This window comes from Branchiostoma floridae, chromosome 5 (assembly GCF_000003815.2).
Source record: "Branchiostoma floridae strain S238N-H82 chromosome 5, Bfl_VNyyK, whole genome shotgun sequence".
NCBI classification, from domain to species: Eukaryota; Metazoa; Chordata; class Leptocardii; order Amphioxiformes; family Branchiostomatidae; genus Branchiostoma; species Branchiostoma floridae.
Genome location: NC_049983.1, coordinates 22,903,782 through 22,917,098, shown reverse-complemented (window position 1 = coordinate 22,917,098; position 13,317 = coordinate 22,903,782). Strand labels below are relative to the sequence as shown.

Below are 13,317 nucleotides of genomic sequence, written 5' to 3'. Positions count from 1 at the left end.
ATGGCTTAGACATTTACATGATTTATGCATGGTATTGTTCATCCTTGACTAAGCTTACAAATGTCACAAGTAAAAAAAAAATCCCATCATTAAGCGTTTTGCCATTTTTACGTTCATTATGCAAGTCAATTCGGACCGGCACCCGCAGCTACATGCTGGGCTGTTACGCAAATATCTAGAAAACAGGCTGTACTTCAAGCTGCAGATGCCGCGATCCGAAAGCTAGCAAGAAGATAACAGGGACAGCGGGGGGCCACGACTAAGACATTTCTTTTAAGTAGAGCGAAATTGTTTAAAAGAAAAGTTTTCTTCAGCAATCTCAATTGACCTCTCTGAAACACAATTTCTCATGAATGTGACATCAATCTCATATCTTCATTACTTCTGTTCATTTGTATCGTTTACATCGACAGATGACGATGAATGTACTGAAGGTACGGACAACTGCGACGATGACGCAACCTGTACTAACACAGCCGGCTCGTTCACCTGTACCTGTAACAGCGGTTACAGCGGAGACGGAGTCACCTGTACTGGTGAGAGTAAAAAAGTGGCTATGCATAAGTTACCGAGATTTTCGAGAAGTGACGAAGTCTTTTCGCATCATTGAACCAATATCTTTGGACGTGTTACTTATTGCAGGTGTGATTAGAATTGGCATCTTGCATTGTTTGCATTACATATGACTATGAATGGTTCCATAAGCTCCATTTCACAACACAGTGTCTCACCCGAAATTTCAACTGACACAGTTCCTCAGCTTTCTTAGTCCATGTCTCTTTACACACAATGTGTCGCAAATGTGACATCTTTCTCATGTTTTCATTCATCTCTGATTACTCGTTTGTATCGATAGATGACGATGAATGTACTGATGGTACGGACAATTGCGACGATGACGCAACCTGTACTAACGAACCCGGCTCGTTCACCTGTACCTGTAACAACGGTTACAGTGGGGACGGAGTCACCTGTACTGGTAAGAATAGCGAACATAATAATGCAAACGTAAAGTAAGCATTACACCATGAAAGTACTATTTAAATTCCATTAGGTTCCATTTTATAACGCAATGTCTCACCAGAATTTTTAACTGACTTAATCTTCTCGAGCTTTTTAACTCAACCTCTCCGAACACACGATTTCTCGCAAATGTGACATCTGTCTGAAATGTTCATCTCACTCACTTGTATTGTTTCAATTGATAGATGACGATGAATGTACTGATGGTACGGACAACTGCGACGATGACGCAACCTGTACTAACGAACCCGGCTCGTTCACCTGTACCTGTAACAACGGTTACAGTGGGGACGGAGTCACATGTACTGGTGAGAATAAAGAATTTCTTATACAAAAGTTAGGTGAACACTAGAAAGGCCGGTATTTGCTTAGGAGCAAATTTAGCTATTTTCACTCCGCTCCTCCTTGCAAAGATAGACTGTTCCAAAATTGAATTTGAAAAGAGATCCCATTTGAGAATGACTCGGAACCACGGTTCTTTCATACTAGTACTGTACAGTAATCACACTTTTTTTCTTGATTACAACACGCACACAGCATGCTTGTGATTTACACATTAACAAAGAAGACACCGTTGTTCTTCAAGAAAAAAAAAATTATTTCAAAAACGAAAATTGTGTCGTATTTTCTCTACAGATTGAACACGTTATGAGATTCTAAACTTTTGTATTACATACCCACATCAGACAATAGCGTGGTTTTCTTGCTTATATACACAAGACAAGGGTAGTTACTGTACTTATTCAACTTATCACAAGTATTATCTTCATACAAACAGACCTCACTAAACAAAACTTCTTTACCAAAATATGCTTATCAGCACTGTCCTACTCAGCATTTTTCAGTGAAGTAGTAAAATCCAATTGGATAGCATGGCTGCACTACAATGACATTATCAGTACAAATACATATAAAGTTAGAAGGATCACATTCTGTTTTTATACTTATAATTAGCTAATACATATGTCTTGATGGACAAAGCTAATAAGTCACTGTATATTTGCGCCATGTCTGTTTTGTATATCTTAACGTTGTATTCTTTTGTTAAAAAAAAGGATGCAGCAATTGCAGTAATCATGTGTTTGCCATAACCTTAAAGTCTCATTTATTTTGCACATAAACTAATTAGAATATGATTATTTAATAGTGCTGATAAACAGTACAGTGCATTTTCAAAATACATAGCATATACCATGTTGTGGTGTCTGAAAAGTCATAAAAATGTCTGTCATGAACTGCAATTTTTTAACTCATGGCTAATATTGTATTATCACTAAGTTACAGTATTGTCCCAAATAGACTAGTCATACTTAAAGCTGTCACAATTTATTATTGTAGCCAGTTGACTATTGTGCCCTCTGAAAGCCGCCGCATTAGGGCAGTCTTCTTGGTAACATTAGAGTTCCAGCATCAGGTAGATAATGGCACTGTTAAACTGACAACTGCTATCAAGACACAAACCCACGTGTCTGCACAACGTTATTGATGTCTCCTCTTCATCTGCTAGAAAATAGAATGGAATACAATAATTATTGTTTCCTTTGTGTAATTTCATGTGCCACCCAGAGTAAAAGGAAGATCTTTTTTGCTTGTTCACTAGAAAAAAGTCACACCTGATACAACCAACATGCATGGATAATTCCCAACAAGCCCCTGAAAAACTGTACTATAATATACTATGGAAAGAGAACTACTCTACACTTTTCACAGTATACAGATACATGTCATCAATCAACTGCACAGCTGCAAACAATATTCCATGTCGTGATTAAATAGCTGTAAATGCACGCGTGCGCTCTCAAGGCCCCCCTCCCATCTACATTTGCAGCATTCTGCTATCACTAAAACCAACACCCCAAACTCGCGTAAAATAAAAAAAAATACCGGTCCACAAACGACGACAAGCTTCCTGAATTTGTTAAAGCTTTTGTGTATTGTTGTCAATTGTAAGATAAACAGTACAGTTTTTTACTTACTTTTGACGGAACAATATTCTTCGGCGCGCGTCCTGCTCCCGGTACAGTATTATAACCTGCTAATTTGAAAGACCCTTCCTCATTGGCTGTAGCCGAGTTGCCGAGCTTATGGCTTATGGTGAATGTCTCGCGCCGTGTTATTAACTATTCCAATAAGCGACCCCGTTCACGGCCGCGGCTGGCCGCCACCTGGTCTTACACACAGGCAAGGTATACCATATATGGTGAGACGCTCAGAGGCGGCGAAGACGAAAACGAAGACGAAAAAAAAAACCCCGCCAAATTGGCTTATAAATCCTTTTTAAAGTGATTTTGTGCCAAAAAAAATGATAACGGGGTCCTTTTAGTAAATATCTCATGCACTATCATACCAAATTTCGGGCCCCTTGGGCTTAGTACCTGGGCACGGGAGGCACAATTATACAGTTCGGTCAGGACACCGTGCATGCATAAAATTATTTTAAAGGTATCTATAAAGAAAAAAACGGGTCTGGGTATTGGCCCACTCTACCTCGGTGCCAAATTTCAGGTCATTCGGTGCAGGAACGACGGAGAGGAATCACTTTAACGATCGCGACAGGAGAAAGAAAGAAGGAAAGAAAGAAAGAAAGAAAGAAAGAAAGAAAGAAAGAAAGAAAGAAAGAAAGAAAGAAAGAAAGAAAGAAAGAAAGAAAGAAAGAAAGAAACATTACGAACATAATATTTTCACTCCCTAGCGTACCTACGGTGCGCGGAGTGAAAATGATTACACTTTGACAGTACCATATCATGTCAATAAGTTCCATTTCGCAACATCATGTATTAACCGAATGCTCATCTAACTCGTATTGTTTGTATCCACAGATGATGATGAATGTACTGATGGTACGGACAACTGCCACGATGACGCAACCTGTACCAACGAACCCGGCTCGTTTACCTGTACCTGTAACAACGGTTACAGCGGGGACGGAGTTACCTGCACTGGTGAGAGTAAAGATTCTGTTGTGCATAAATAAACATTGCACTTTTAAGAGTACATGTGATTCTCCAACCAAGTTTCCCTGTATACCAGTGCGACTCTCCGGCATTTTGCACAGACATACACAGTCTTCAGCTCCCAGACGCAAGTTTTCTAAATCCGTAATTTTTTGCACATGTGACAACAATCTCATATGTTCGTTTACCTATGGTTCCTTGTATGGCTTTGTTCTACAGATGATGATGAATGTACTGATGGTACGGACAACTGTGACGATGACGCAACATGTACTAACGAACCCGGCACGTTCTCCTGCACCTGTAACAACGGTTACAGCGGAGACGGAGTCACCTGTGATGGTGAGAGAAAAGAATTTGGTTATTTATAAATTAGAATAATACTTTCACATAAAATACAGTCAAACCTGTATGAATCGGCCATTGAAGAGACTGCAGAAATGTGGCCACTTAAGTGAAAATACTGATCAATTGACCACAAGCAATTAGTTACACATGATTTCAGTACCAACTGATCTTTCTCACCAAGTAATATTGTCTCGATCGTCCCAAAATTCAGCTGACCCCGCCAAAGTCAAATCTACCGAAGACGATTGATATGGCCATGAGTAGTGTTGGTAAATTCGACAGAAAAACTTGCGCTCTAACGATCAAAGCACGCGTACCTTCCACTACCGCAAAAATGACCCTATCGGCAACGGCAAATCCTCGCAAAGAACGATTTTAAACATGGCGCAGGGTGCCATACGGTCGCTGTAAGGTCGTAATAGGCAGTGTTTCTGTATCTACGGCACCGGAAATTGTGTGTCCGTGGCCGCGTTGCACAGGTAACCGCTATAAGCTATTTCTTAATGCTTAGATCAATGGAAAAATACAAAAGACCGACGTAAAGTGGCTGCATGCAATGTTCAGGTCGTCACTATGCAAATGTGGCCACCAAAACAGGTTTGGCTGTACTCGCTTTAGTTCCTTTTTATAACACATTGTCTTTTTCTGAATTTTTGGCGGACGTACGAAGTCAGCAATCTTACTTAATTGCTCTGGATATCTAGTAAATCTAACATAGGTCTCATATGTTCATTTACCTCTGGTCACTTGTACTGTTTATATCGACAGATGACGATGAATGTACTGATGGTACGGACAACTGTCACGAGGACGCAACCTGTACTAACGAACCCGGCTCGTTCACCTGTACTTGTAACAACGGTTACAGTGGGGACGGAGTTACCTGTACCGGTGAGAGCAAAGAAGTTGGTTATACAAAAATATCGTTACAAGTGGACACTATATAGGACAGTACAATATTATATCCATAAGTCCTATTTCACAACACTATGCATCACCCAAATTTTCAATTGACCTATTCTGTCTTGTATGTTTTGCACCGGTCTCATACGTTCATTTACCTCTAATCACTTGTATTGTTTGTTTGGACAGATGACGATGAATGTACTGATGGTACAGACAACTGTGACGATGACGCAACATGTACTAACGAACCCGGCTCGTTCACCTGTACTTGTAACAACGGTTACAGCGGAGACGGAGTCACCTGTGATGGTGAGAGAAAAGAATTTGGTTATTTATAAATTAGAATAATACTTTCACATAAAATACAGTCAAACCTGTATGAATCGGCCACTGAAGGGACTGCAGAAATGTGGCCACTTAAGTGAAAATACTGATCAATTGACCACAAGCAATAAGTTACACATGATTTCAGTACCAACTGATCTTTCTCACCAAGTAATATTGTCTCGATCGTCCCAAAATTCAGCTGACCCCGCCAAAGTCAAATCTACCGAAGACGATTGATATGGCCATGAGTAGTGTTGGTAAATTCGACAGAAAAACTTGCGCTCTAACGATCAAAGCACGCGTACCTTCCACTACCGCAAAAATGACCCTATCGGCAACGGCAAATCCTCGCAAAGTACGATTTTAAACATGGCGCAGGGTGCCATACGGCCGCTGTAAGGTCATAATAGGCAGTGTTTCTGTATGTGCGGCACCGGAAATTGTGTGTCCGTGGCCGCGTTGCACAGGTAACCGCTATAGACTATTTCTTAATGCTTAGGTCAGTGGAAAAATACAAGAGACCGACGTCAAGTGGCTGCAATGTTCAGGTCGTCACTATGCAAATGTGGCCACTAAAACATGTTTGGCTGTACGCGCTTTAGTTCCTTTTTATAACACAATGTCTTGTTTTGAATTTTTGGCGGACGTACGACGTCAGCAATCTTACTTAATTGCTCTGGATATCTAGCAAATCTAACATAGGTCTCATATGTTCATTGACCTCTGGTCACTTGTACTGTTTATATCGACAGATGACGATGAATGTACTGATGGTACGGACAACTGTCACGAGGACGCAACCTGTACTAACGAACCCGGCTCGTTCACCTGTACTTGTAACAACGGTTACAGTGGGGACGGAGTTACCTGTACTGGTGAGAGCAAAGAATTTAGTTATACAAAAATATTATTACAAGTGAACACTATATAGGACAGGACAATATTATATCCATTAAGAGAAACTTGAAAGGGTACAGAACCAAGCTGCCAGATTCTGTACAAACAACTACAACAGGGATGCTAGTGTTACCAAAATTAAAACAGATCTGCAGTGGAAATCACTTGATGACAGAAGGAAAATTTCCAGACTTTGCATGATGTACAAAATGACCAATAGGCTGGTGGACGTACCGACTGGTAAGTATCTAATACCAGCTCAAAAAATGAACAAGAAACAGCCATGACTTCAAGTACCAGAGTTACCAACCTAGGATTGATGTGTTCAAAAATTCGTATTTTCCCAGAACTATTGTAGAGTGGAGCTTGTTATCACCAACCACAGGAGGGGCATCTTCTCTGGATAGTTTTAAAGAACGCTTACAGATAGATGTGCAGAAGTTAGGTGTGACGGATCGTTCAGTGTAATATAACCATATGCTGCCGCACCGCGTGCCTGCGAAGCTGGTGTGTTACGCCGAAGGGCGGTTATACTGGCTATATAGATACAGATACAGAAGTCCCATTTCACAACACCATGTATTACCCAAATTTCCAACTAACTGACCTATTCTGTCTTGTATGTGTTGCACCGGTCTCATATGTTCATATAACTGTATTCACTTGTATTGCTCGTATCTAAAGATGACGATGAATGTACTGATGGTACGGACAACTGCCACGAAGACGCAACCTGTACTAACGAACCCGGCTCGTTCTCCTGTACCTGTAACAATGGTTACAGTGGAGACGGAGTCACCTGTGATGGTGAGAGTTAACAAAATTGGTTATTCATTGGTTAGAATAATAGTGTCACATAAAATACTTGCTTTAGTTCCTTTTTATAACACCTTTGTCTTTTCGGAATTTTTGGCTGACGTACTAAGTCGTCTCCATCAATCTTACTCAACCTTTTTAGATACACGACTGCTCGCAAATGTAACATATGTCTCATATGGTCGTTTATCTCTGGTCACTTGTATTGTTTGTATACGTATCGACAGATGACGATGAATGTACTGATGGTACGGACAACTGCCACGATGACGCAACCTGTACTAACGAACCCGGCTCGTTCACCTGTACTTGTAACAATGGTTACACCGGAGACGGAGTCACTTGTACTGGTGAGAGCAAAAAATATCGTTATGCATAAGTAAATATAACACTGTTACACATACTTCCATTAAGTTCCGTTTTGCAATGCATTCCCTCTTCGGAATTTTCAACTGACGTCTACCTCAGCTCTCTGACCCAATCTTCCTGGACATATAACTTTTAGCATGTGTGACGTCGGTCTCAAAACTTTGTTCACCTCTGGTCACTTGTATTGTTTGTATCGACAGATGACGATGAATGTACTGATGGTACGGACAACTGCCACGAGGACGCAACCTGTACTAACGAACCCGGCTCGTTCACCTGTACTTGTAACAACGGTTACAGTGGGGACGGAGTTACATGTACTGGTGAGAGCAAAGAAGTTGGTTATGCAAAAATATTATTACAAGTGGACATTACCAAGAAAACCATAGAAACAAATTGAGGTTGAGGACATACAAAACATTCAAATAGACATATGAAAGAGAAACATATTATCACCTCAAGCTTTGAACGTCGTATAGAGCCATATGTAAACTTGGCATAATTGACTATCCGTTACATTTAGAATCCGGCAGACATAACTAATCTACTTTTAAATGATAGAAAATGAAAAGCCTGTGACCACTTGCACTTATATCTTGAAGACAACAGACATCTTTATTAGACTGTACTAATATGAATACGAACGCCAATCCCTATCCAAGACTAATACAGATTGACGATAAATAAAAGAAACGAACCTGGCACGTTCTCCTGTAACAACGGTTACAGAGGGAACGGAGTCTCCTGCACTGGTACGAACAACGAATTTAATCAGGCCATGTTAATTTGATTATGTGGTTGACATCCTCTGGGAACATAAACTGATGGGATCGTGCGAATTAAATTTACTTCATTATAGAATCGTATTGGCCAGGGAGGTTGAATAAATGACTGAATACACAGAATAAATTATACCAAACAATGCATTTGTTTTATTTGTTCTTTCACATTTTCTTTGACCTTGTAATGTTCTATGACATTAGTATACGTTTTGTTATATCTATCATTGCAATCCTCGGACTATATTTGCTTATATTATTTCGAAGCTGCTATGTACGATTTAGGGTATGGTTGAAAACTTTTATTTTATTTCTGGAAACAGCCAGTAAATAATGCACGTGTGGATGTCATCCATGTACTCAAATCAACAAGGCCGAGTATCACTACTAAAGTGAACATTATATTGTAAAAGTACCAAATTGTTTTCATTAAGTTCCATTTCACAACACATTGTGTCACCCAAATGTTCGACTGATTCACTCTGTCTTTTTCAGCTTTCTTTCTCAATCTCCCTGGACACACAATTTTTCGTAAATGTGATAAAGGTCTAATATTTATTAACCCCTGTTCACTTGTATTGCTCGTATCTAAAGATGACGATGAATGTACTGATGGTACCGACAACTGCGACGATGACGCAACCTGTACTAACGAACCCGGCTCGTTCACATGTACTTGTAACAATGGTTACAGTGGAGACGGAGTCGACTGTGATGGTGAGAGCAAAGAATTTGCTTTTACATTCGTAAACATTCGTTTGTTGGAAATTATTTTCGTTACATGTCACAACAAAGTCTCTCTCTCTCTTTCTCTCTCTTTCTCTCTCTCTCTCAATATATATATATGGAATTGTCCACGGACTTACTCAGTATTTTCATCTATCTTTATTAACCTCTTAGTAAACCTCTAGAGAATATGACTCATATATGATTGTTTAGTACTGGTCAGTCAAAGTGTTTGTATTAACAGATGACGATGAATGTGCGGATGGTACGGACAACTGCGACGAGAACGCAACCTGTAATAACACACCCGGCGGATTTACCTGTACCTGTAATACCGGTTACAGTGGAGACGGAGTCACCTGTACTGGTGAGGACGAAGAATTCGGTTATACATTGATAAACTGTTACAATATATTGTTACAGTACTTATATTACGTCCTTTTATTTTTATTTTTAAAATGTCCCAATGCAATTTAGGACTGATATTTGCAGTCTATTTGGCCTCTCTGAATTAATCTCTGCCACATAGGGAAGTCGGTGTTTCAGGCTATTCCGTCGGACGCGTATAGTTATAAATAGTTTAGAGCTGATCCGGTCGTAGTCGGCATGTCAGAAACTTATTATTGGGATTAAAGCCGGTCTCATGACAAAAAGGGATCCAGAAATTCGAGCATCCACACCAGAATCTTTTTCAGTATTTGGCACTATCTAATCCTTTTATGTATGGATAAAAAATCGATATACATATACAATGTAGTACATTACTAACGCAAACTAACGCATGCATTTGTTCAACGCATCGCCACATCTACAAACAACATTATCTCCCGGTTATACCACTCAGATGCCTTCTTGCATAGCAAATTCTGGACACACTATGTGAATCTTGTTTTCAAAAGCCCAGGCTAATTTAACTTTTTTATTGTACATAAAGTGTATGTGTATTGTTGTATTGTATGTTTTTATGTGATATGGGCCAAGAGCCTGCAATAAAGTTGAAATTGAAAAAATTGAAAATTGACATAACTAGAGTTCGGCGACCTCATACCTATAGGAACACAGCACGAAATCTGGTATTTAAGCAAGCTTAAACTCAACGTAAACGCGACGTTTCTGCACCCTTTCCGCAACTTAACGACATCTATCCGCGAACGTAAAGATCCCCTTTAATGTTACCTTTACGTTGGCACTTATATGTACGTTTCGGCACTCCTCACGTGCCTTTCCGCAACTATTAGACGCTTAAAGGCGTCGTTAAGGACAGTTTTTCGTAACCTATACGGGCGGAAAGCACGCGTTTCTTAAGACCTTTCTGCACCCTTTCCGCAACTTAACGACATCTATCCGTGAACGTAAAGATTCCCTTTAATGCACTTATATGTACGTTTCGGCACTCCTTCACGTGCCTTTCCGCAACTATTAGACGCTTAAAGGCGTCGTTAATGACAGTTTTTCGTAACCTATACGGGCGGAAAGCACGCGTTTCTTAAGACCTTTCCGTGATCTTTTGACCACATTTACAGTCGATTTCCGTCACGATTTCCCCACGTTTATGTGTCGTTTACACACCCTGAAAGGCACGTGAAGAAGTGCAGAAACGTACTTATCCGAACGCTTTCCGTGATCTTTCCTTGGACTATAGTTGTCATTTATTTTTAGTAAAGGCGGCGTAAGTTAAAACCTTTCCGCATCTTTAGGTAGGCTTTATGTGTTTTGTGTGGCTTAAATTGGAACTTTTGCATCGGGTATGCGTGTCTTATTTGGTGTGAATCATACCTACACCGGTATCTATGGCTTCGCCGTCTAAACTATCTTGTGATTCTAATTGTGGACTTGGATTGGTCGACCGAGGGAACAATCCGGTGTACAATATCCATGCACGAATCTCCGCTACATTTAAGTCCACAATTTGGAGTCCAGTGTCAGGCGATACGCCTGGAAAGACGTCAGTTCAAGCAGCATAGTTCCATCTGGCCATCACATTAGGAAAAATCCGCTGAGATTCCCGAAGACGGGTACTGTTTTGTGATGAACAGGCCGTGCTCTCCATGTCTCCGCCAGCTTATGCTGGTCAAGACGACACAGTCTTGAATTCACCCTGAGTTGTGCCCCGTTGACGACTCTCCAACATACTCCGTTTCAGGCAAGCTTTGAGTGTCCTATGGTTATGTCCCTTCCGTCCTGTAGTTCCGTTCGAATCCATTTGCGGCAAAGCCACGCCGATAATCCGTGTGTTGAAACGGATCCAAGGCTCCTTCTTGACTTGTCCCGAAACAGACGCCCTGCAAACTGGTCTCTTCTATAAATTATGGCATATTCGTTAGGTTTAAAAAACCCACCTTTGTCTGTCATTGGATAACGCCCTATCACATGACTGGCCTCTTCTGGGAGCTGCTAATTAGAAATTCAATGCCGCGTTGTTCGTTATTCATAATGGACGGCGAATAAATTTGAATTTGAAAAACACATCCCCTTTGTACGCTGTTTAGCCAAGGTTAAGCTAAACACAACTGTTACCACACTAGAAAATACCAGCCTTTCTGGGAGAACGTGATTATTGCTTGTAGATAATAAATGTTCTTCCAGATGATAAGAAAGTTTTTTTGTACAATTATATAAACAGCAAACCCGCTATATTCCCATGATACGTTACCCGTTAGTGAGGACGCTATGTCGTCGGGATGCCAAGCTGCAAGGCACAGCCACCCGCGAGCGACATACTGGACAGGCCGCCCAGTACTAGTCCTCTTACCCTGAACGGGAACACGCCGTAATTATGACCACCAATCTTCGGGGGCATGTACGCAGTCCTCCCGGCGACTGTTGTTTCCTTTCAACAAGGAGGTTAAATATTTAATTTCCTTGCTTTCAACGCTGCCTCTCCAACATCTTTTTCTGTAACTATCAATCTCCACCTCTGTAAAGAAAGTTCAGAGAGTTTTCTGAAAAGTAAGCTCAAAGGCAAAGGTAACGGAACGATATCGGTAACATACGATACTACTGGAAAAAATAAACGCTACCTTTCCGACATCTTTCTTGCACCTGTACATAGCATCTTTTTGTGTAAAGTGAGCTTAATGGTAACGTAAAGATATTGGAAAGATATCATATGTTCCATGAGGATATTTTGATTTTCCTGGTTTCGTCAAACACGCTAACGCAGAATGAGTTATTTAAGCGAAGTCGCTACTTTAGTGAAAGGCGCATGTGGTATATTGAGCGGAAAATACTCGTAATTTGGTAAAAGCAATGCCTCTTTTGAGAATAATAATTAACGCTACCTTTCCGTTTGCACCTATACATTCCAAAAATTGTATCTGCTATATGTAAGTTTTAACCAGGAGTAAATGTTGCTTATCTTGGTTAAACTCAACACGTTAACACAGCAGGGGCTATTCAGGCGAAGCTGCTGCGTTAGTGAGGGCGCATGTGGTATATTGAGCGGAAAATAATGCCTCTTCTTCAAATAATAATTAACGCTACCTTTCCGACATCTTTTTTCCACCTATACATAAAAGGGGGGAGGTTTGCTTAAACCTCCACCCTTTTATGTAAAGTCAGCTCAAATGTAACGGAAAGACATCGGAAAGATTGTATCTTTTATATGTAGCTTTCACACAGGATGAGATTTGCTTTTCGAATTCTTTGTTAAACTTAACACGCAAACACAGCAGGAGCTATTCATTTGAAGCCGCTGCTTTAGTGAGCGACGCATGTGGTATATTGAGCGGAAAATACTCTTAATTTGGTAAAAGTAATGCCTCTTCTTCAAGTAATGATTAACGCTACCTTTCCGACACCTTTTTTCCACCTATACATAAAAGGGGGGAGGTTTGCTTAAACCTCCCCCCGTTTATGTAAAGTCAGCTCAAATGTAACGGAAAGACATCGGAAAGATTGTATCTGTTATATGTAGCTTTCACACAGGAGATTTGCTTTTCTTGGTTAAACTTAACACGCAAACACAGCAGGAGCTATTCATTTGAAGCCGCTGCTTTAGTGAATGGCGCATGTGGTATATTGAGCGGAGAATACTCTTAATTTGGTAAAAGCAATGCCTCTTCTTCAAGTAATGATTTACGCTAACTTTCCGACATCTTTTTTCCACCTATACATAAAAGGGGGGGAGGGTTTGCTTAAACCTTCCCCCTTTTATGTAAAGTCAGCTCAAA

The 13,317-nt window shown here is 40.4% G+C and overlaps 1 protein-coding gene across 1 annotated transcript; it reads left to right on the top strand.

Annotated features, from left to right (window-relative positions):
- The first annotated feature begins 349 nt into the window (after positions 1 to 349).
- Positions 350 to 8,029, top strand: LOC118416300 (fibrillin-2-like). The gene is made up of 12 exons (XM_035821388.1): positions 350 to 536; positions 857 to 979; positions 1,209 to 1,331; positions 3,843 to 3,965; positions 4,197 to 4,319; positions 5,094 to 5,216; positions 5,418 to 5,540; positions 5,758 to 5,771; positions 6,311 to 6,433; positions 7,140 to 7,262; positions 7,499 to 7,621; positions 7,841 to 8,029. Exons 1-12 carry the CDS (start codon positions 350 to 352, stop codon positions 8,027 to 8,029), a joined length of 1,497 nt encoding a protein of 498 aa, XP_035677281.1.
- The last annotated feature ends 5,288 nt before the right edge of the window (positions 8,030 to 13,317 follow it).

Coding starts and splice junctions, on each gene's coding strand:
- LOC118416300 (XM_035821388.1), top strand. CDS start 350: ATGAATGTGACATCAATCTCATATCTTCATTACTTCTGTTCATTTGTA. Junction 980..1,208: donor GGACGGAGTCACCTGTACTG/GTAAGAATAGCG, acceptor TTCAATTGATAG/ATGACGATGAATGTACTGAT. Junction 7,263..7,498: donor AGACGGAGTCACCTGTGATG/GTGAGAGTTAAC, acceptor ACGTATCGACAG/ATGACGATGAATGTACTGAT.